The 23,602-nt window shown below is 37.0% G+C and overlaps 2 protein-coding genes across 4 annotated transcripts; one reads left to right on the forward strand and one right to left on the reverse strand.

Annotated features, from left to right (window-relative positions):
* Positions 1 to 271: 271 nt before the first annotated feature.
* mindy4 (MINDY lysine 48 deubiquitinase 4) lies at positions 272 to 8,034 on the forward strand. Of its 2 annotated transcripts, XM_008407986.3 has the most exons (18): positions 272 to 679; positions 2,067 to 2,186; positions 2,262 to 2,479; positions 2,562 to 2,820; positions 2,897 to 3,114; positions 3,218 to 3,270; positions 3,352 to 3,452; positions 3,544 to 3,660; positions 3,780 to 3,871; positions 4,342 to 4,443; positions 4,803 to 4,866; positions 5,762 to 5,827; positions 5,920 to 5,987; positions 6,092 to 6,155; positions 6,375 to 6,536; positions 6,742 to 6,922; positions 7,248 to 7,326; positions 7,472 to 8,034. In XM_008407986.3, exons 1-18 carry the CDS (start codon positions 620 to 622, stop codon positions 7,518 to 7,520), a joined length of 2,073 nt encoding a protein of 690 aa, XP_008406208.2. In that variant the 5' UTR covers positions 272 to 619; the 3' UTR covers positions 7,521 to 8,034. The 2 variants fall into 2 exon arrangements, with proteins under 2 accessions (XP_008406208.2, XP_008406209.2); XM_008407987.2 differs by lacking the exon at positions 272 to 679 and having other exon boundaries at positions 2,065 to 2,186; positions 2,347 to 2,479.
* Positions 8,035 to 13,013: 4,979 nt separating this feature from the next.
* alkal1 (ALK and LTK ligand 1) lies at positions 13,014 to 23,256 on the reverse strand. 2 transcript variants are annotated; one of them, XM_081606381.1, is made up of 6 exons: positions 23,122 to 23,256; positions 22,550 to 22,827; positions 19,745 to 19,798; positions 17,918 to 17,998; positions 14,899 to 14,972; positions 13,014 to 13,504 (listed from the first exon to the last, which is right to left on the reverse strand). In XM_081606381.1, exons 2-5 carry the CDS (start codon positions 22,818 to 22,820, stop codon positions 14,908 to 14,910), a joined length of 471 nt encoding a protein of 156 aa, XP_081462507.1. In that variant the 5' UTR covers positions 22,821 to 22,827; positions 23,122 to 23,256; the 3' UTR covers positions 13,014 to 13,504; positions 14,899 to 14,907. The 2 variants fall into 2 exon arrangements, with proteins under 2 accessions (XP_081462507.1, XP_081462506.1); XM_081606380.1 differs by having other exon boundaries at positions 17,918 to 18,001.
* Between the last annotated feature and the right edge of the window lie 346 nt (positions 23,257 to 23,602).

Raw genomic sequence — 23,602 nt, forward strand, 5'->3', positions numbered from 1 at the left:
TGGATATTACTGAACCTAAGGAAGAGGATTAGGGGCCACTGCAAAAAAAAAAAAAAAAGTAAATAAAAAATTCTGGCTTTAATCTCAGAATTCTAAGATTAAAGTCAGAATTCTGACTTCTTTCTCAGAATTCTGAGATTCAACTGTTTTATTTTTTTCAAGTGGCCCTAATCCTCTTCCGTATGAACCTGATATCAAAATTACAGGATTTATGGTGACCATGATAGTTTTTCTATATATGTATTTTTGTGGAACACCAGAGCGCCACTCATCACCATGGTAACAGGCTTTGACGGACAACCAGCTGCGCAGTTTCACTGATCTATAAAACATGTTGATAACCCTCCGCCAAACATCAATCTTCCTGATCTGACAACCAATTTGTCAACGTACAACAATTTCTCTTAATTATAGCCACTACCGAGGAGGCACCACTTCAGACAACACTTTGCCATCAATAGTATCTCCTGGTGGGAGATCTCGTCTCGTTATTGTTCTATCCACCTAACGGAAGATCTGCGGTATCGGCGCAGGGCAGCATATACCGCCCACTGCCGTTTCATTCCAACAATTGCTGCTTTTTGTTGAATTTCCTGCAGCTGGACACGCTACCATTATCATGGTCCCTTCGGTGGAAGAGATTTCTTCGTCTTTAGTGCGGGAATATCTGAGCAGGAAGGTAAGTCAGCGAAGACTAGGTGTCAACAGAACTCTGTTTCTGTGAAGACCGTTGGCTAACTAGCTACCTAGCTTGTGTTAGCATTACCCTCTCAGTGGTCAGCATGTTATTTTGGGACATGTTCCATGATATGGTGTTTACGCTGACTTTTTGCTTTATTTTTTTCATTTACATATATAAAGAGAACAACTGACTCTAGCATAAACCCCAAAAGTGATTGAAAAGCTGTAGGTTGGAGCGATATTAGGACTATTATGTGTGTTAATATGCAATTAATTGATAAAGTAATTGGAATATATCAATCGGAGCAGACTTTACATGTTTTCTGTTTATCATTAATCTTTTTTTTTAATCAGCGTACTTGCTTTGTCTGATTTGCAACAAACTTAGTTAAAACAGTACATAGGGGAAAAGTGATGCATATCATACAAGCAGCTGCAGCTCAAATGTTGCTGAAGATATTATAATTTTTTCTACTGCTCTTGAGCCTAAATAAACTCATTAATGAACCATGTAGAACCATCTTACTCTGTGTTTCCTAGAGCAGAACTAGCTGCGGTGAGGCGGCATTAAACTTATTTTTCTTCCCTCTGGAACAAACTCCTTGAAGACACTCATAAATCATAACACAATTGTTACCTGCAAATTTTGAACAAAGAATGTCACTATACTAACTGTTTGCCCAGTAAGTATCATTGATTGAAGTTTGAGATTTTTAAATAAATTTAGTACTTTTCATTTGTCTTTTTTATACAGTATGTGTCAGTGTGCCAATGATATTATTTTGAAGTTTTTCCTTTAATCGTTGGTCACACTAATGCACGAATACAATAAAAATGTCATTCATTGTCCTATTGTGGGGAAATTCAAATGTACCAGCAGCAAGTTATAGATAAGTGGAAGCAGGCATATTTGCATTAAGGTAAAATATCAAAAAAATCAGAATAACTACAGTAAGGACAAATTTCCAACATAAGAAAAATAGTACATTTATTAAAATTAGTATATTCGGATTAAAAGGATCACTTAAAGAAAAATATGCATGGATATTTGTGTTTCAAATCAACAAAAGACTGTACAAGCAACAGAATCGTGGAAATAACAGCAGGAATGTTATTTGAAATAAGAAAAAACTAAGCAAATAACAGCAGGGGTGTTTTGAGTTTGTTGTGATTAGTGATGGTTATAATGCCTTCCTTCTAGTCAGCTTCTAGGAGGAATAATCTGTCATCTTGCTCATTGGTGTTGTGTAGACAGAGTTCTGTCTCACCTCTGTATATAAACAAAATTTCCTCATCTATAAATGTTCCTCTCTTTGTTTTCCCTTCCATCTATCCACCCATCCCACCATACATTCATGCATCCTTTGGGATTTTTTTATGCATAGGGCCTGAAAAGGACCATCGCTTGTATGGATGAGGAACATCCACGCACGCCGGCCAGTATCAATAACCGATCACTGCTGAAGCAGATGCTTAACATGGAAGATCTCTACAGACAAAATAAGGTAAATTGATAAATGCCACACATTTATATAGATAACTGACTAAATAGTCTGCAACTGACATTCTTAAAATTGCAGGTTCAGAAATCGCCTGTGAAAACATTGTTGGAAATCATCGTGAAGCATCACATTGAACGGTTACACCATGAAAATATCCCCACAGGAGACTCTCAACATGTGGTCGAAAATTCAGGCTCAACATCTGATTACCCTGCAGGATCGCCATCAATGATAAACGAAACAAAAGCAGATGAAATTACACCAGCGATTTGTCCTAGCAAACACAGTGAACTGAGGTATTTAAAAGCTACAAACTTGCATTGTTTTATTCCATTTAAGCTATTATATTTTACTAGGATGGAATTCTTTTTTTTACAGTCCTGAAGTGAAAGAAATATGCAGCATTCCGGTGACAGATTTATCAATGATTTCTAAAAAGGATGGACCCACCTCCTTGAATCCAAACGATTTCTTAATTGACAACACAGATTTCCAAGAAGGCCAGAAACCAATGCCTTCTAAACAGGAGAACTACACCCAAAAAGAGAAAGAAAGTAAATGTTTAATTGCTGGGGTCACCTCGAAAAACAAAACTAGCCGCTTCAGGCGAGGCATGGTGACCGGACCAGTAGCTCAGGTATTTACCTTAGAAACCTATAGATGGTATATTTCTGATATTTTCCCTCCATAATTCAATTATGTTTTCGTTTCAGGAATCTAACAGAAAAAGGCAGAGTCGGAGGGCAGAAGTTTCTCAACCATTGTTCATCAGGGGTGAGGAAAGCAGGGAGTCTCAGGATGGACCTGAGTTGACTGTCCAAAACACATCCAGCTGGGAAGAACGAAATCTAGAGTCCGTTGATTCAAAGGAGGAAAACCAGGAAGAAAAGGGCTTCAGAAGTAAAGGACAAAGAACAGTAAACACAATAAAGTAAATACTTATTTGTTACTAGTCGGATTGTATGTTTTGATAGTAGTGAAAGTGTATTCAGAAGGTTATCAGAGGTTTTTTTGCATCTTGTTGTTTCTTGCAGAGTAAAGACGAAACCAGATGCCCATGAGCTGAATGTAGCTGAGATGGTTCTAGGTAAGCCCTGATGGAAGGAAATGTCATAGATGTGTTTAGCAACCTGTCTTGCCAAATGGATGCGTTTTATTACATTTTCAGATGACATTGATGACTCTGGTGGTCTGCCAGAAGTGCCTCTTCATAGAGCCGTTTCAAAGTTTACATTTCCAGGCCGTCCCATGGACCATCGCTACGCCACGGTGTGTTTCTGACCGCACTGATACAGAGACCAGCCAGGGACAGATTCTGTTTGATTTGAGCTTGTTTGTTTAATGGTCGTTTTTCTTTTAGGAATTGAAAACAATTCTTCTGGGTTCCGGCTTAAGTTGTTTTAGCACTGAGTGGAAGAACCAGGGTTTTACTTTTTCTGGCACACCTGACCTCGGATACGGGATTGTGCAGAGAAAGGTGATTTTATCATACTTTGAAATAAATTCAAGTACATATTTATTCTCGTGTTTATTATTAAAATCACTCTTTATGCTTCATAAGTTTTTTTTTTTTTAATTAATAAATTTTTTTTTCAGGGTGGTCCTTGTGGAGTCCTGGCATCAATTCAAGCTTTTTTTCTGAAGAAGCTTCTGTTTGAAAACGTTGATGGCGGAGACGCTATCCTGCAGTAAGTGAGCTTTCACACCAAACCTTTGCCTTTCTGGGTCTTAATCTAACATTTTCACATGTTGGCATTACATAACCACAAACTATAATGTGTTTTATTGTGAATTTATGTGATATACTTTTTCTAAGTTGTTTCCTTGTCAGTCTGACTGTTTGGTCTTTTTGTTGCATCAACTTTTTTTCTCCCAAGACAGCTTCGCTTTCCCTCCTGAAGAAAGTCATCGACACATCATAATTCTGCTGTCAGCATGTTTCATTTATAAGATAATTGAAAGCTGGTTTATTAAAAGGTTTTATGCGGTAGTTAAAATTTGTATCCCAATCTGTAAAACTGCACACAAATTACTTGCATTCTCTTTTCTGCAAAGAGGAAACCATGTGTTATTTTCCTTCCACTTCAGAATTATTCACTACTTAGTATTCGTTTGTTGTATAAAGCAGGTTAATACTGACGTTTCATTTTGTTTTCAGACGACTAAGACCTTCCAGCAGCACCAGAAGACGCTGTCTTGTTTTGGCTCTGGTTGAAGTTTTGTGGAGAGCCGGGGAGGAAAAACAAGCTGTAGTTGCAATGTAAGACAGCGCCTGTTAATTGGTTAAAATACCGGCCTCTTACGCTGAGGTTACTGTTTAATATAATACCTGCTGCAACCTGAGCTTGCTTATTTAGGGTTTTAGCTAGCACAGAGAACCACACCATTGTCTTTTCATATTTATCTCAAGTTGTGAGAATATGTCATCTAAGGTCAGATCAGTTCAATATGCCAGATTCAGATGAGTGGTGTCTTGACAAACTGGGTTCACATCTCCTCCACCTGTCAAACCTATTTATCTGAGAACTCTCCCCCATGGAACTGCTTGACCAGGTGTACCACTATTTTAAAGTGTTTACATTCTTTTGCTTTCTTTCATTTTGTTTTTTTTCATAACAGAAATTCAGGAAGAAGCCATTTCACTGCATTTGGACACCACAGATCTGAGGGATTGTTTGAAAAGGTACAAAGGTTCTTCTTGGCCTTTTAAATGATGTTTCAGGGTTAGGACAAACACATTTTTATGATTTTTATAAACTTGTCTAACTTTTTTTTAATCCATTCTAAGACTAGTTTTGATGCATTGTTTGGCATAATTGTTCTACTGGAATATCGAGTTGTTTTCAGCCTCATCAAGATGGTCATCTTTAGATTTTATTATGATGTTCAGAAACAACGAAGAAACCTCAAAGCATCAAGCCCATTATAAATGGGAACGTTCTGGAATACCAGTGTAACTTTCCACAATGAGGCAAGATTTTATGAGTGTCTTCAGGAGGGAAGACCGATTGTGAGACAAAGCAAAGATTGATAGGCTTTCAGTTCAAAGAACAATGTGAAGCATAGTGGTGGCGGCATAATTTTTTCAGCTGTCGGTGATACTTGTGCATCGCACAAAGTGAACTGACTAATTCAGTTTCCCCCTAAATCAACAACTGACTTGGACAAAATCAGGTTTCAACTGGACCATTATCTGAAACCCAAACTGAAGCGAAGCTAAGCTACACTTTGGAAATTGTCTAGACCTCAACACTATTCAAAGCTTGATGGTATATGCTTAAAACTAGCTAGGGTCCATGCCACGAAATCATCAGTCCATCCATTATCTGAATGGATGGACTGAGTAATGGTCTGGTCCAGAGGGGACCAGACGTCCAGAGGGCGTCTGAATCGGTGCATATACGTTTAAGTTTGTGTAAATTATCCACAACAAATTCCAACTTGTGCATATAATTTTAATTTGTAAAAAAAAATATTCAAGTTGTATAATTAAAGGCCCAAAATTTAATGCCGAGTTATTATGTTTTTTCTGTATTTTGTAAAGCTTTTATTTTCAAGTCTATGTGTTTCTGATCCAGATGACGTGTTTCTCTGTGGATAACATCAAAGATCTGCAGGTCATTTTAGAGCAGCATATTGAGCAGGTGAAGAACTCGCCACTTTTCTCAGTTTTTCCCCGTCTTGCCTGCCAGATATTCGGTTTTGATGCTTTTGCTCTTTGTATTTTATTCCCCAGTATGAAATGGGGACGTTCGGATGCATTCTGCTGGTCATCTCAGCTGTTCTTTCTCGATCCATTGAAAAGTAGATGCAAACCCTCTGTGGCTCTTCTAAACAAGGCATTCTGAAGAACTTGCTTTGAACTGGGTTGTATTGTTGTTAATTAATTAATTTTTTTATCTTCTCAGAGTGAGAGAGGATATGGACCTGCATACAACCCCACTGATAGGAGCTCATGGCTACTGCACTCAGGTTTCAATAGTCTATTTAAGTTGGATAATGTCAAGCCAAATTTACAGAGTTTCTACAAAGACTGGCTCTGGTTCAGTACAAAATAGAAAATGAGAGACAAAAAAATATTTCTAAATATACTGTCTAAATGTTTTTTTTCCTTGTATATTTCCTCTTTTTTTTCCTACCTCTTCATCCATGCTTGTCTTCATTTTTTCCTTCCCCCCCCCCCACCTTCAGGAGTTGGTGAATCTGTTGCTCTGTGGCAGAGCGGTTTCTAACGTCTTTGACAACGATGTAGAGCTGGACTCAGGAAATGACAACATGACTTTGCTTAAGGGAATTAAGGACCGATGCCAAGTCGGCCTGCTGTCCTTGTTTGAACATTATAATATCTGTAAGGTGAGCTGTATTGAATTCTTCACGGTGATGACAGACACATCTGGGATACTTGCAAGTACAGAATATCACAGAGCAGCTGAACTTTTGTCTAGTATAAACCAAGTTGTTCTGTCATCAGCGGAGTCTTACACAGAAACAATTTAACAACTGTGTTAGACTAGCGTTTACATGCCAAAACATTAAATATTCATATTGTCTACCTTAGGTGGGGGCTTACCTGAAGTCTCCTTCTTACCCCATCTGGGTGGTGTGCAGTGAAAGTCACTTCAGTGTGCTGTTTGGCCTGCAGAGGGAGCTGTTGACCAATCAAGATGAAGACCTGGAGTTTGATCTGTATTATTATGATGGATTGGCCAATCAGCAGGAGGAAATCCGCCTCACTGTTTGTATGTTTGTATTGTAGTTCTCTAGATCTAATCATCTTTGTTTTTAAATGCAGCTACATGCTTCGAATATGTTCTTAGTTTTTTATATATTGTTTCTCCTGATTCCCTGCACCAGAAAATACTTGATGATTTTGCTTTTTTCCCTTTCGATACTACTAATTCTAATTACAGTATAATTAGATAGTGACTGATTTAGACCTAGAGTATGCATGAGCAGCTGTGCTGCCATGTTTTTCCTCACTAACAGTTTTCATCTATTTGGACCTTTCTTTTAATGGCTATACTTTGATTTGAACCACACTAAAAATGTGAATTGTTTGTTCAGCTGTCGGCAAATTGGCACAGAAACACCAGGAATTTGACACTGATCTCATTCCTCCACTTGAGCTCTGCATCAGGACACGGTAGGACCTTGTTTTACCCATTTTTTTCTTTTTCTTAATGTGCTCATTAACTAATAACTTTAGTTAAATAAAAGTTATACATCATTTTGTGTTTACCTGGATTTGTTTTTCGTGTCCTAAAAAGTTTGGTTTTGTTTTCATGCAGGTGGAAAGATGCATCAGTCAACTGGAATGAGACCGAACCAATTCTCTGAGTAATCATGCTGTTTAAAGTGTTCAAATAATGGCTATGTTCAAATGTAACCATTTTGATGTTGTTATTTTGACTGTAAATTTATCTCTTTCTTTCCTACAAAACATGCTAAAAACAAAAACATAATGACCAAAAAAAACAAGCCACAGCATGAATTCCGTGTTTGGATTAAAAGTTTAAATTCTAATTTAAAAATATGAATGTAAAAATGAAATCAATACAATTAGAAAGCATGGTTAAAAATAATCAGTATTAAAAAACAATTTCCTGCATTGTACTTGTTGCCATAACCATTTTTTCTTTAATTGCAAATATATTTCATTTTAATCACATTTACTCCTAAATGAGATTTCTTTTATTTACAAGGAGTCTTGAAGATTTCATTAAACAAAATTTAAATGTAAACTTTCTGTGGCCTTTTACTATTTAGCAATACTTTTAAAATGCTTTGCACCACAATTTTATGTATATAAACTTTATTTTTGGCAGATAATAAAACAAGAATTTTCTACAAACTGTGATGTCTCCTTTGTTTAATTAACAAATGTATTATTTTGCTCATATGGAGGTTTTTACATTCAGGCCCAAAATCAATCATACCCACTCGCCAGATTTAGAATTAAAATAACGAAGTGGATATGTTTGCAAGAGGTTGTCTAAAATTGTTCATACCTAATGATTTAATGGATTGTGAGATTGTGGGAATATTTAAGCCTCTGCACCCAAATACTCCCATGTTTTTCTAAAACATCTTAATTTGACAGATTAATTGTGAACAGATGTTTTCTTTGAGTAAACAGATAAAAATGTCTACATGTCACAAAGTTACAGTGGTAGTCATAAAAAGTATTACAAACCATAAGTAAGTGCACACTGAAAACTCAGAATGTGGTAGTCAAAAGTGAAAACTTCTCATGTAACGTTAGTGCTTTAAAAGGTTTTTTTTAAAAACAAAAGCAAAGATCCCTAACAACGTCATCCATAAGAATGTGGGCAATTCTGGATGTGAAATATTGAAGATCTTTGCATAGTGCTGGATTCTGTGGGTCTTGGCTGAAAAGCCTGCATGTGCTTTGCAAATCTCATTGAGGCAAAAAGGAAAAAATGAAGTTTGAGACTGATGAGATGGAGGCCTTTCAACCTTAAAGAATATCGGTGGAAAGTCATTAGCTCAGCAGTGTTTGATTGCTTTATTTCACAATAGACTTTTCCTTTTATTAGTGAGAGGTGTATAAGTAATTTGGGACATTTTGTTTTTTTAGTCATATGGAAATTATAAAAAATTTTTTTTACCACAATAGCGAACATCGTCTTTTTGTTTTTTGAAAGTTGCGTGCATCATATCCAATCAGCAAACAGCCTCCTTGCTTTTACCCGTTACTAGACTGACAATCTGATGAAAAAAGTCATTTTTTTCTCGTTGATTAATTAGTGTATTTAAATTAGTGTATCTCATTTTGTCACTGGAATCAAAATGTGAATAACTACTTAATGAGCACATTCGGTTTAAAGTATTTGATCATCTGGCTTCACTATTCAGCTCAAACTAACATTCACATTAAGACATGTTGCTAACCTTGACACATTTTGCTAACCTTGACATTTAAAGCAGAAATAATCAAAAATATCACTGTAATAAAACATATTTGTTGCCTTAAGTTTTTTTTGTTTGTTCACTTTAATCATGAGCTTCAAGCTTTTTCTTTCAGTACAATAAACTGAGATCACATGATTTCATCAGGTTGGGATGACAAGGATTGAAGAGAAAGATGTCTTCCAGTAATTTGTTTTGGGTTTTTCTTCAAATTGAAAGGCGTCACAGCGCTCTCAGTGTGGGACATGCAGAGGGGGTGGCAGAGACTTACTGCCAACACCTCAAGCACGGGGATCAAAGACCCTTCAGCTGGCAGAACGACCAGCTCCCTCCTCGTCAATCCACTGCACACCGCAGACCAAATCACTGATCAGCTGTGGTTTGGGTCAAAATGTACATCAACACATTTTCACAAAACAGAACCTGTTTCACTTACTGTCAACATTTTCCCTTTGGCACAATGAAACTGTTGGGGAAGATTTCACTGTGATGATGACAGCTTATTCATCTTTCAGTTGTCAAATCCTTAATTGAGGATTTGTTGTCTGAATGTATATTATTGGTGACTCATGCGGGATTCATGCATTCCCCAAAAGATATAAGAAGAGAAATGAATTAATCATGAGACATGGCGTAAATCTATTCACCCTCTGACAGTTTTACAGCCACTGTGGCTACTGCATACACTATAAATATGATGCTTTGCCTGAATAAAGCCTTAAGGGTCTCCAAAATTGGATTATGGTGTGCACTTTTGTCACAAAATTCTTCTGCGCATGAGGGGAGAGGTGGTTTGATACACGTCATAAGTAACCATGCCATGTGTGACAGCATGAAATATGTTTGACAAGCAAGTTATGTTTGCAGGGTTAAAGACAAAAATCAGGCCAATGAATTGCCCTTAGTGAGCCGTTAGCAGCAATGAAGGAATGGCACCAGACGTTCAAATTCACCATAAAGACTTATGACAATGTCTTTTAAAATTAGAGCACAGCGCTCTGTTGAAGTATTAACGGTTCTTGAACTTTAAAACCTCAACCTTCAAAGTATTTTACTTTATGTGATAGATTGAAACCAAGATGTGCAAAAATTATAGTTGAAGTAAAGTGACATGCTTTTTAAAAACATACTTTCTTACGAACAAAACAATTGAACAGAGTTTAGTCAAATTGAATCCTGCTTCTCCATGTTTGACCTACGTTGAACCAGAAGACCGGAGTGGTCTCGAAGGTTGACACAATATCAGATCTTTAATGTCTTCTGGTGCAAAGCCAGGCAGTTATTTATAAACTAACAAATGCATTTTAAAGTATATTATCTGAGCTACAGGGAGCCAGTATAAGAACTTTTAACCCGAGGTTCTGTTTTAGTGAGGACATGAGCACCAGGGTTCTGAATCAGCTGCAGCTGCTTTACCTTTCAGACAGAACTGTGAAGTCACTATTGTTAGAATAACAGTGTAAGTCTTTTGGGATATGTCCAGCAGCTTTTAATATCTACAAACTGAATCATTTTCTTATTTTTCTTTAAAGAAAAGAAAATGGGTCAAACCCAGTCAGATTGGATGGAGAACATATTTGAATGTCAATTTTCAAGTATTATCTAAGGTCCTCAATAGTATTTTGGTCTGGAATTAAGAGTTTATGAAATATTTCAAGGGGATATTGCATGGTAGCTTAACCCTGCCTTCAATTCCTCGATTACTTTACCCTCGACTCGTCTGCTCTGTTCCTTTGGTGTTCATGCTTCTGATTGTTAAACTTAGTGTTGTCTCGGAAACCTCTAAGATTGAATATCTCACAAGAGGAAATTCTTTGTAATGGATGTTATTTAGACATATCAAATTAAAAGAGCCTTAATAAAAATGTGCAATTGTGCACTACATTGTCTTGGTCTACCACAAAAAGTTCCCCAAAGCATACTGAAGTTTGTGGTTTGGAAATGTGAAAATGCTTAAGGAGCTGTTGGCCATAACACTGGAGCAGAAGGTGACGACATTAAGGTGTTTCCTCTCTTCACCCCTGGGCTTTGGCAAGGCCAGATGCAGTCTGACAGGGAGGAAATGGCATGGCTTTGGTCTCTGTTTACTATTTATTACACCAAATTTCTCAAAGGTACCAGAGAGGGGATTTGATGCTTGTGTGTAATTGTGTTAAAGCCCTCCCACATGCTATCCCCAGTGCATCTTCTGTCTCCTCTCCTAATCTGTGCTGTTTGTCTCCAGATAAGTGATATCCTCCTCAGATTAGGATCCAGTGTCCCTGTCCAGCCCACCCGGAGGGAAAGGGATCCCCTGTGCGTCCCCACGAGGTGCAAGCTGTATTTTTAGCAGCTTAATCCTTTTATAGCTTCAGCCGTTTCCTTAATTGGCTCAGGTAATCACCGCATATTTTGCCACATGTTGCTCAGGGTGGATTTATGTGTGCAAGTTTGACAAGTATACAGAGGTTTGGGTGAAGCATACATTTCAAAGCTGAACTCCTCCATTCGTAAGGAGGCTGCGATTTGTGGAGCAGAGGCTATCACATGGTTTATAGCCCTGCGAGAGAAACCTCATATTAAGTTGGAAACATTGCCTAGATTGAGATCCCAGTCGCAGCGACGGTATCTGTACACACCATTAAACATGCTCCTCACCAACTCAACTTCTTTCCACGGATGAGTTTATAATGACGGCGCAAAAAGTCAAACTATTAGTGAATAATGCATGAGCCTGTGAAAGAAAAGGCTCCCGCTCAGTCTGTGGAGACAAGCTGACGTGAGAACTGAGCTGTTGTAATCTTTGGCTTGTAGTTTGTGTTTGCTCAGAACCTTATCCATCAGCAACCCCCCTTGTGTGCGTGTGTACGAGTGTGTGCCTGACTCTGTGTTTGTTTCACTACTTAAAACAAAAAAACAATCACTGTCAATATTCCCCAGACCAGAAGGGAGGATAAATCTCCCACTTCTGTGGTTCCAGGGGACGTCATGGCACTTTGTTAGTGCAAAGTTATCCAAACGCTATAGAAAATTAAAATGGTCAATTTGAATTTCATTACAAGGGAGCTTTTATTCTCAGCCAACTCTGTTTGTCTTGATTTCCTTAATATCGTATGTGCAGTGTTTGGTATCTTCTAATTGTGGAGCGATAAAGAAAACACACACGAGAAAATAAACCTTATCTGGCCTGAGAACAAGTAAACTGGAACACAATGTGAGAAGTGGTACAGATTTCACTCTCATGGAACAAGTGTTCAGAAGTTCAAACACCAGAAACACTTTGCTTTTCGACGATACAGATCAGTCAGTTCCCTTCACTGCGTTTGAGTTTCCTCACAAGCGCTTTCCTTGAACTAAACAGATGTTTTCAAGCATTAAGCTTGTGCTTTTTTGTGGGAGTTTTTTTTTTGTGGTTTTATCTACTGTATGTTTATTTTTTTGGCTGAGCAAGGATTGCTCAACCTCCTGTTCATTCCAAGGCATCTGATAGCCTTGATTAAGTGAGTGACTGCAAACGCGAGAGTCTGCCAAGCGATCTGGAGTGACCTCCAAGAAAAAAAGGGAGGTCAGTGGGTAGACTCAGTGATTATAGCACCTGCTCTGAGTGGCAGGGACAGCAGCATCTGAAAAAGGTGCTGAAAAGTGCAAAACAAGCATTTGACCCAAAAAAGCAATCCCAGAGCAACACGGTTGTGATGAAACCCAGCTTCTTTCCCGACTGTTTACAAATTCAGACTAGCAGAAGACAGCTTTTTTCTGTTAAAAGTGAAGTGCATGGAGATAAACTCATCACATGCTGTGCCAAGAACAAACCGTCCACTCCTGTGGACTCCATTCGCGGTCTCACCCATCGCACTGCCTGACTCCACTTTTGGCATGAATTAAAAAAATAAAAAAATGTAAAGAAAATGCAAAACCTCCTGTGCTTCAGTATTCTTTATTCAGTAATGCAGTGAGTTGTCACCATTGTCGTTATTTTATATGGTTTTATTGTCAACAATCACTCAAGTGCCAAATAAAATGTGATGAAGACAAAGATGGAGTATAACATCAGCAAATTAGCAAAAGTGGAATTTGTATAGAAAATAAAGCGAATACATTTTCTTTCCATCACTCATGACCTTTATAACCAAAATGATCGGATTCTCAGTGACTGTTAAATCCTTACATATACTTATATGTCCTTTCAATAAATAGATGTATTTGATATTAAATTATTTGCTTACAAATATATGGTCCATTCCACTCACAAACAACCAACAATGTCCGTTCAATCATTTTGAGTTATGACAACACCAACAGCAAAAACATAGACACTATAAACACACACAGAAAGAACGTCCTCATGTCTGCTGTGGGTTTGAAGGCACTTCCTTGGCAACACATTGATCCCTCTTCCGTTATATGGCGACCTGGAATTTAAATCGCAACACAAAAATGCATAGTTAAATATTGGCAGTTTCTGCACTTTTTAAAGTTTAATTTTTTTTTATCAAAATCCCATGGCTCAATGCTGGATCTGAAGATTTTATCACATCTTCACATTTTTCTAAGGAAGTCATGTTGTCAGCTTCTAAAGAGGGATCATTACTGGGCTGCCGAAGTTCACTGAGAAATGACCAGAATTGCCGAATCATGACTCATTTCATACGTCTTCTGAAGTTCGTCAATCGTGACACCCATGTGAGCTCTCAGAACAACGAAGACAGGATCCTATTATCTGATTCCTGAGGACGTGTCAGTCTCTTCAATTACATTATTACCAGCTAAACCCAATGACCATGAATGACTACTTAGGGAGATGAGCTTGTATGTGGCAATCACTCATCAGTCTGAACATAATTGCATCCAATGTGAACCCTGCTTTTACCTATGCTAGGTTTAAAGCCATCTAGACAGCAGAAAAAGAGGAGTTTTTACAGATCGCCTTAAAAAAGGGGTGAGCACACATCCAGAATTATTTCACTGACGACATTCAGGAACCTTCCTTGACTTCAGGGATGTAGTCATGTGCTTCTGAAAACATCTGATAATGCTTGGCATTATCTAAAGTTGCTCATATGATTAAATTAAATGAATTCTTTATTCCAGTTATGGAAAAAAATGTAGAGGAGTGATTCCGTTTTTAATGCTTGGCACACTTAAACACGTCAGACCGTTAGGTACATTTTAATATCAGACAACAATAACCTTGAGAAATCAATTTCTCAAGTGATTTCATTTATTAGGCAAAAAAAATCTATGTCTACCAGCCTGTTGCAATTGTGAGAAAGTAAATGCTCGCAAAATGTATTAACTACTTTTGCCCCTCTGGGCAAGTCTTTTAAATTTCCGAGACAGAATATTGTCCATAATCTTGAAAGACTTTTATTTGTGATTTTTTAAAATGTAAACACATTTGAGGATTTCGATTTTCATTTATCGTTACTCAAAATCATCCCTGCAGTGCATGTCTGTTTTCCTCTAACAGTTTAAGTCCATGTTTAACTAATTTAGAAGTGTCTGAAAGTAAATGTTGAAGTTATGGTAGGAGAAGATTTCGTTCTGGCATGAAAACATTTCAGAGATCAAGGATAGATCACATTCTATACAAGATCCAAATGTTGGACAGATGTAAAAGAGATATGCTTCTGATTATAGGAAGGATCAGTCTTCCTCAGATGAACATCTGACAGATTTACTCTCTGTCAGAGGTTGAATCTCTTCAACACAAAGTGTACATCTGCATGTCTATGTTAATCATTTCTGTTTTAGCGAGGGATGTAAAACACCAAGAGTAACTCAAGAAGAAAAAACAAATACTCACATACAAAACCTATGACTGCATGCAGAGCGGACTCATTGCTAATCGCGTTAGCAATCTTGCACACCTTTTGTAATCTAAAAGAAAGAAATGGTAAGAAAAAAGACTGTTAGTTTCACATGACCTAATCAGTTACTAAAATTAAAAGAATTAGCTCTTTTACAGGATAACAGCAGCTTCACTTCGACAAATATTGAGGACTAATAAGAGTCATGACTGAACATATCTGCTTTCACTGCTTTTTTACTCCATAATTTTGAAAATTGCAAATATCTCAGAGAAAGGAGCAACACTGGAAATGTTTTCTCTGATTTATTTATTTATTTACTAATAAGAAGTTATAAAACCAATCACATTTCCTAAAGTTTAATTTTATTGCATTTTATTGCTGAAATGCAATAAAATTAAAATTTTGCAGAATGTGACTGAAATGCTGAATACTCTGATAATATCAGATCAGTGTTATGTTTTTACTCTTTTTTGTTTTGTTGTAACTAAAATCCTAAGCAGATACAGACATTTTGAATTAACAGATTTATTTTTAAATCTAAAGGTATCCATCACTCCTAGTTAGCTTTAATACCTTGACCACTAAAAATATGCATCAAGTAAGCACAGCGAGGGCGGTCAAATTCTGCTTTACACGTGAACATATTACTAACAAGTTGTACGTGAGGCATTTTAAATTTTGTATTCAACAAAGTAATGCATGAAAACTTTTGAGATTGTAAAATTGCAAACATTGATTTTGCAATAATGTTTGTGATTTGACATATTGCACTAGTAATTTCAAAAATTGTTCAAATCTTGTAACCTAATTTCAAAAATTGTTCAAATCTTGTAACCTATTTTTTGGGTATTTCATTCTATTTGTGTCCATTTTAATAATTTTGAGACTCAGGATTGACTATAAAAAGCGTCCACGGCTTTGTCTTTCTAAGCAATGATGCGCCTCACTGATTTGAAGGATTTTCTTTTTTCTTTATTTACAAAAATTTGTTTTTGAACAATTGCTTTGTATATTACAGCGATAGGATTCAGAAATTCCAGATAAGTCTTAGCTCATGCAAGGCAAGGCTGGGAACCCCTATTAAATAGTGATAGTGATGACCATCAGGATGCCACTGCATGTAAACTGATTATGCCAAAGTGAATAATATTAGCCTCCATGGTTATTGCTACTTATCCCAGTTCACAACCCAAAGAACCACAGGCAGAATTGAAAGCTGAGCTGGAAATCTTGCAAAGTTCTATGGACAAAAGCTCATCTCAGCTGGACGGTTGGATTATAAACATGTGTTTTCTTGTTAGATGACCTCATGTCTCAGTCGGTTTTAAAGAAAACACACACACACAAACACACGCACACCCCCACACACACGCACGCCCCCCCCCCCCCACACACACACACAACCCTCCCGTCCTCTTCGATTTAACAGAGATTAAAAAGACCCTTTAGGCTTTTATTGGTTGCAAAGGCCAACAGCTGTGGTAGTGCAACAACAGTGCCCATGGGTGGGATGACTTGGACATCTTTAGATGCTAAAGGACTTGTTGAATTTTTTGGAAAACATTCCATTATGAAGGCAAAACCCATGTGTTCATTTTCTACATTTCTTTAATTCTGCTCAGGGTTGTGACCGATTGAGTTAATTTCTAGTATTTAGTGAATGATTAAGGATGTAAGAAATTATATAAATTATTAGAAGAATTATTAGAATTATTATAAATTATTTGTACAGTAATACAAATATTTTTTTCATATCTCTATGTTAGCTCTTGATTTTTATTATTTCTCTAAAATCCAGTAGCTAGGAAGATTGCTCCCCTTTAACATAAAAGAGACAAAGTTTCTGACATATAATCAGCAGATTAAGTAAAGCAAAGTTTTAATAATTTGGAGATAAAACCTCCAAATGATTCAGACCATGTAAATTTTGTTCTATGTCATTGTTCTAACAAGAAAAACAGATTATTTGGCGCATTTTTTCTCATGTGGCCGTTCAGTGAAAACACAGATTTGATGTCTCACTATCAATTCTTCCCATCATGCCTGGTATACGCAGCAGGACAATCCAAAGCAGGACACTTTGCCTTTGAATTATTCAAAAAATTAAAATCTAGGAAGTAGTCTGATCAAAGTTCAGATTTAAATCTGGATCATGCCTCGAAAACAGAAGCGTGAGAGCGGACTCTCCATTAGTTAAAACAATTCTACCAAGACAAGTGATCCAAAGTTCCTCCACTCTGAGACAAAAACATCTAAATGTGGCACAACCAGTTATTAGCATTGGATGGGATTATTTTTTCATATTGGGCTTGATTGGTTTGGATTACTTTTTTCCCCTTGATAAATGAAATCATCATTTGAAGATTGTTTTTGTATCATCTCTGGCTATTTCTGTCTGCTAAAGAAATTAGTTTGATCATTTGAAAGACTTAGGTAGGACAAAAAAAAAACAATTTGCAAACTAGATATTCAGTTTTCAGTTGTTTTTTTTGAGAATGTGAGACTTATTGGTCTGACTTACAGTACTACTTAATATTGTATTAATGGGCCCATTAATACTGTGCTTGAGTGTCGTGTTAATGGGCCCAAGATACTTGTGACCACAGAAGAGAGTTAGAATCACGGTAGAAAAGTGAAAAGAAAGCTATTTTTTCATGATTGATATCCTCTCAGTTTTGACAAATAATATCGGCATTACATGTCTGCTTTTAATATGATGCAGCCCTAATCAACAATATTTTTTTATCTGATCTGAAAAACACTAACCAAAGCTGATATAATATATTCTAAGAAGATGCTTAGTGGCCCATGCAGAAACCAAAAGATCTCTATGTTGAAATAACTTAAACTTTCTGCCAACAAAAATGGTTTGCTCACATAAAATGTCAGTCAGATTAATATTAGACACACATGTTTTCTCAGCCATTATGAACTGGACAATATTTTAAAATAAAAAATAGAGAATGAAAACTGATAAGATCAGTTGTCTGTTGAATGAAAAAGCATACACACATGCTGGTCTTGAGCAATCCCTTGTGGTGTGGTATAGTCTGTGAAAGTGTGTTTTGCACTCCGACGAGAACTTGACATGTCCTGCTTGAGAAAAGAGAAGGTCACATTAGGTAAAATGAAAATAAATGATCTTAATATAAAAAATTTTAAGAAAAATACATGACCTGATGCTGTGCTATTGTTTTTCTTCTTCTTGTCCCAAAATGTGAATGCTTTTCATAAATCATGACAATCTATACTGAGATCATTTTTGTCTAATGATTAAATATCTCAAGCATTGTGGGAGTTTCCTGCTTCAAGATTAAAATAATTTTTCTCCAGAGTGCAGAAGTGTCACTCTTTAGCAAGACTGATTTGAATTTTATGCCTGATTCCAAAACTCGGGTTTGTGAAGTTTTCATCTGCTAATTCAGACGTTGATTTCAGGTATTCTTCTAGGTATTTTTACCTAGAAGTGAAGGTGAAAGCACTTCTTCTAGGTGAAAACACATAAACGTTGCAGTAGGCAGGTACATGAGGACTAGATTTTGAGAGGCCTTTTACAGCTCTTTGTGTGCTAGTATTTTTATAAGTACTATAAGTATTACACCGGCAACTTTTCACTGTATTCTAAGTGAATTGCAGCAATATACTAAACTAATGGCTACTCAACTTTCCCAGCCAGAATGCTGACTTCAAAGGGCTTTATTGTAAGTCTTTGCAATTGCTAAACGTTGATGAAATCTATATTCTGAGTATAAAACGAATGCTGAATTAGTGTGCTTTACTGACAGGGGAAATATTAAAATTTGGAGTTTCCAATCAGCCGTCACAGGTCAGGGTCAATAATCTGACCCATCGGAAAGTTGTCCAATTCTAGTCACCACTTGATTTCTCTAAACATCTCTAAATGTGACTCGAATGAAATATTACTGGTTTTACAATTGGTGACTGTATGATGTGTTTATGATATTTTTATGTTTTCATTAAGAACTTTGAAATGCCTTCCTCCTGAAATGTGCTACACAAATAAACTTAACAGATTGATTCTAAATGCTCTACAGTAAGGAGGAACTTGAACCTAAATTAATACATCATCGACATTTTAATCTTTATAAAATCAGTAGAAAAGGGATTTTTTTTAACCTTCCTTTCATCGGCTTACAAAAACAGCCACGGTCTGCTAATACCTAAATGATGTAAAGAACTCAACACCTCATAAAAATGCTTAATATTAGTTTTTACTTTAATTAACCACATATTTGTAAGAATTATAGTTTCAAAATAATAAACAAAAAAAAGTAACTGCACCCCAAAGTGCCTTTACTTTGTCAGTTGTAGACTTATTATTAACTGGTCAGCTTTCAATTTAGACTGAAGCAAAGTCAAGTTCTCAGTTATAATAACGTCTAAGAGTTTCTGCACCAACGAGTATGCTTCCAGATTTTCATAGCAATAATGAAGTCTACTCACAGGTCCTGAGACAAATAATCAGCTTAGCTTAGCAATGCCTTCAACTTAATTCTGTCAGCTTCAGACCATGTGCTGTTTCTCTAAACTACTGCCCTGCGGCTAAGCCATGCGACCCCGTTCTGACCCAAAGAACAGCGTTCACAAAGCTGTCTATGACTTCAAGTATACTGTATCTTGGCTTGCAGGAATGAAAATGTTTTTTTCTCAGAGGGGCAAAACTTGGAGAGTCCTGCCAAAAGTTGCTTGGGAAAAGTGCCAAATATGTTCTTAAAGTTGTTTCCCAGATAAAACAGTTTTGCAATGTCTGCAAAGGGTATCAGAGATTCTAGGCCAAAATGTTTTCACAAAAATGTTCTTTAGTGGAAGTTTTCTTACCTCCAAAATGCTGAATGAATTTGTCCTTCAGGTGTGCATCTCTAGGAACAATATCTGAAACAGAAACTTGTGATTAGCTTTTCACATCAGAACTATTTATCAGGCCATCACGTAAACAGTTACTGATTTTAGCTTTTTGTATTTTTGTGATATTACTCAAAGTCTTCTATTTGGCTAACATTTTGAGAGACGGACATAAAATACTGCCAACTATTTGCATTCATCTCTGACCATCTTCCATTCTCCTACTGAAAAAAAACAAAACAAAAAAAAAAACATAGCATGATGCTGCCACCTCCACGTCTTATCACAGGTGTGATTAGGGGGATGTGAAGTGTCAATTTTTTGCTGCACAGAGGATTTTGCATGCAGGTGAAAATACATCTGGTTTTATCTGATCAAGGCATTTACGCCCATATGTTTGTTTCATCATCTACAGAGCTTGCAGTATCAGAGCTTTCTCTTTGACTAGCCTGACAGCTTAGATGCACAGCGATATTTTGGAAGGTTTGTAGTTTTGCCACACTATTTCTGAAGTATCACTGTGCTGTTGGGATCTAATTTTATATTCTAACTCTGTTTTAAACTTTACCCCAACTTTTCCTCAACCTGTCAGCTGTGCTCCTTGGTCTTTGTGATGCTGCTTGTTCTTCTCAAACCAAACTCTGAGGCCTTCAAAGAAAAGCTGGATTTATACTGTAATTTCAACCAGGGGTATTCTAATATAGATGTTGAGGACATAATATATGAACAAAACATGTTTTAGATTTTCAGTAGAAATATTTCTAAAACAATTTTCCTTACACATCACATTTATGCAGTAATGCCATCAATATACATTAAATTACATTACAACATGAAAAAAGTGAAAAGCTTAAAGAAGTGGAATAAAATGCATGTACAAGCTGAAGCTCCATCTTCCATTAAGAATCTATAGTTTTAAATTTATTATAAGGGCCAAGAGATAACCAACCTGGAAATAAAAAAATATGCCCTTCATGATTTAATCTCTACTGCGATGGATCGGCAACCTGTCCAGGCTGTACTCTGAGAAAGACACCAGCCCCACTGAGGTTTAGACAATGAATGGAGGGATTTCATTTCTACACATACTTCATATATTATACTCAAAATTCCAACAAAATACGTTTAACATTACATTGTAACATGGAAAATTTTGAAAAGTTTAAGAGGTAATAATATGTTTGCAGGGCATTATGTAACATGCAAAAGTCCAACAACACAATACCATTGCTGACAGCCTAAAGAGATTATTTTTGGGGGTTAAATGCTGATCATAATAAGTCATTGTAATACTTGATTGCACTTTAGTCTCCAGAGTCAGTAGACTGTAATGTGGCCACAAGATGGGAATAATGATTGACAGTCATTGCACCAGGGTGAAAATCAGCAAACGTAAAATAGTTTTTGTCTTATATTGAATAAATGGCAACATATACTTTAAAGGGGTATACCAGAAAAAATACAAACATTTCTTCAAGTCTAAACATGAAGGTATGTCTATGTAAAACAAATGTTTTGCAGGCAGTCCCCTCTTTTTCCTAAAAGACTAACAGCTAAGCTTTGACTCCTCAGCTAAAGATTGCATCATCATCATCATCATCAAAAAAAAAAAAAAAAACAGACATAAAATGCATGTTTTTGCTTGTTTTATCTTAGTCTCACCACAGTTGTCATTCTGATGCCACAGCCACGGCTTGAGGGGAACACACAAGGAACAACTCCACAACATTTCCCCCCTCATCCTCACTGTGTTTAAAGCCTTCATCATTGCGTGACAATCATTCTTTCAGTGGTGTCACACGCACCAGTGCTAATATGCTGCCTTTAATATCCTCAAAAGATAAATTCCATCCAGCCACTGGTCTGAGAAAGGTACTTTTCCAATTGCGCAAGATGAGGCCACGACTTTCAGTTGTATGCTGTCTGTTCAGCATCGCCAAGGCATGATCTAACTGACAGTGATTATCTTAAACAAACACATTATGTTCATTTTACACACCACACCGAGGTGAAAAAAAAAATGAATTCACGTCTATGTGAAGATTTCAGTGAAGCCTGGAAGTGAGCAGAATAAAAGCACATGTACAAACAATTAACTGGACATAATGCTGTCCTTTAAGACAGTAACTGCAGAATTTCATTAAAGTCTTTTTTTCCATGCACAAGAGACTCCAAATGCCACATTCAATATCTTTCAAAGACAACGAGTTTAGAAATGAAGCACGGAACACAAAAACGCACCCAATGTGGCTGAAGAGCAACATTTATAGATGTCATTCATGTTTAAAGATGATCAATGAATCATTCTGAATGAATCATTCATAAGTTTGGCCCCACGATGCTCCTCCTACCACATTTGATGATAGGTTCCTCTACTAATAAGTCATTTACAGTTTAAATGTGTCCAAAACACGTGAAGGAAACGTATCTAATCAGAGTAAGTATGATGTAAACTCTTAGTCTTACACACATGAAGCTTACCTGCGTTAAATGCATTATATAATCATTGCAACCTGAGCTGCAAATGAAATTTGCATACTTATGTCAAATAGGTATGGGCATTGTTCCCTTGGCTATAAAGACTTGTAGTCAGTAAAATGTCCAGTTCTCTTGAATTGACTTAAAACCTGCACATAGTTTCAAGTTTCAGTTTAGCCAAACCAGATACAGGTCCTACATTAGAAGAGGAGCGCTGAGCAGACCAATGACAGCTGTCTCCAACAGTAAAATGGGGATTATGCTTTCATCATCAGGTCCTAAAAATAAATCTTATCAGCTTACCTATGAGTCTAGTGTTATCCAGCCTAGGGACATACAAAGGCTTTTCCCGGGAAGAGGACTTGAAGTCTTGTGCTGAGGTGTGGAGTCCACTGCCACAGCGCCTAGACACGGGTTTGTCCCGTTGCTGGCTGTCCTTGATAACCTGTAAAATTAGATCCAACAGGGTCCTTCTCTCATTCTGCTTGACCTCTTTGCTGTCCATGCATTGACCCGAGGAGATGAGCAGAAAGAAGATGGTCAACAGTATGTGCCATTTCCTCTCCACATGCATGGCTTGACTGAAAAAAAAAAAAAAAGGAGTTTGGATGTTGTTAGAGATGTAATCTAAAGTTAGACATTTAACATGCTGGACATACTGTAATAACCTTTTTGTCTGACGTTTCTTTAAAAAAACTAAAACATTCCTTGTTTCATGGAATACACGCAACCTGTGTTTGCTAGGTATCCCATTAAAGAAATGGTGCATGACAGGTTACGCACGATTCTCTCTGGGATTCTATTTAGTTTCTTTTCTTTTCTTTTTTTTTTTACTTATAATAAAGTAAATGCACTTAACTAAATCCAGAACTCACCGGTTGAGGAGATGCTTATGTCCTAGAGAGTGGACACAGTTGTCTTGAGGAAATTCTTCCAGGCGTTGTCTGCAGTTCCGATAGGAGAGAGAAAGAACAGCCTGCAGATTGTGCTCAACGCCGTCTTTCTTGAAAAATTGCGTAGCTATTTATACCGAGTGCCACCTTCTTGAAGGTAATGCAATCGATTTCGAGTGGGTGGTAAAGCAATGTTGACATCTTCGGAGCATTTTTTCCCCTCTTTTGTCCCAGAGGCACATGTTCACTTTGGCGCGCCCCTCACCTTTACGCACGACAAGAAAAGTTTCATCTGCAGTTGATTCGAGCCCATAAAAAGTCGGCGATCCTTTTGAGATAAAGTTTAGGAGGGAGGAAAGAAGAAAACGCGCTTTACGATTGCATTTTTTCTCTCTCTCTCTCTCTCTCTCTTTTTTTTTTTTAAAGAAGAGCTTGGCGCACGAAAAATACAGGAGCGCAGCAG

Source organism: Poecilia reticulata, chromosome 4 (genome assembly GCF_904066995.2).
Source record: "Poecilia reticulata chromosome 4, P_reticulata-male-v2, whole genome shotgun sequence".
Lineage (NCBI taxonomy): Eukaryota > Metazoa > Chordata > Actinopteri > Cyprinodontiformes > Poeciliidae > Poecilia > Poecilia reticulata.

Bases quoted from the DNA above. Each gene is read 5' to 3' on its own strand.
- mindy4 (XM_008407986.3), top strand. From the start codon at position 620: ATGGTCCCTTCGGTGGAAGAGATTTCTTCGTCTTTAGTGCGGGAATAT. The intron at 4,867-5,761 runs GTACAAAGGTTC...TTTCTGATCCAG, and splicing joins CTGAGGGATTGTTTGAAAAG to ATGACGTGTTTCTCTGTGGA. The intron at 6,156-6,374 runs GTTTCAATAGTC...CCCCACCTTCAG, and splicing joins CTCATGGCTACTGCACTCAG to GAGTTGGTGAATCTGTTGCT.
- alkal1 (XM_081606380.1), bottom strand. From the start codon at position 22,820: ATGCATGTGGAGAGGAAATGGCACATACTGTTGACCATCTTCTTTCTG. The intron at 18,002-19,744 runs GTAAGAAAACTT...TCTTTTCTCAAG, and splicing joins ATTCATTCAGCATTTTGGAG to CAGGACATGTCAAGTTCTCG. The intron at 14,973-17,917 runs GTGTGTATGCTT...TCTTTCTTTTAG, and splicing joins GGATTGCTCAAGACCAGCAT to ATTACAAAAGGTGTGCAAGA.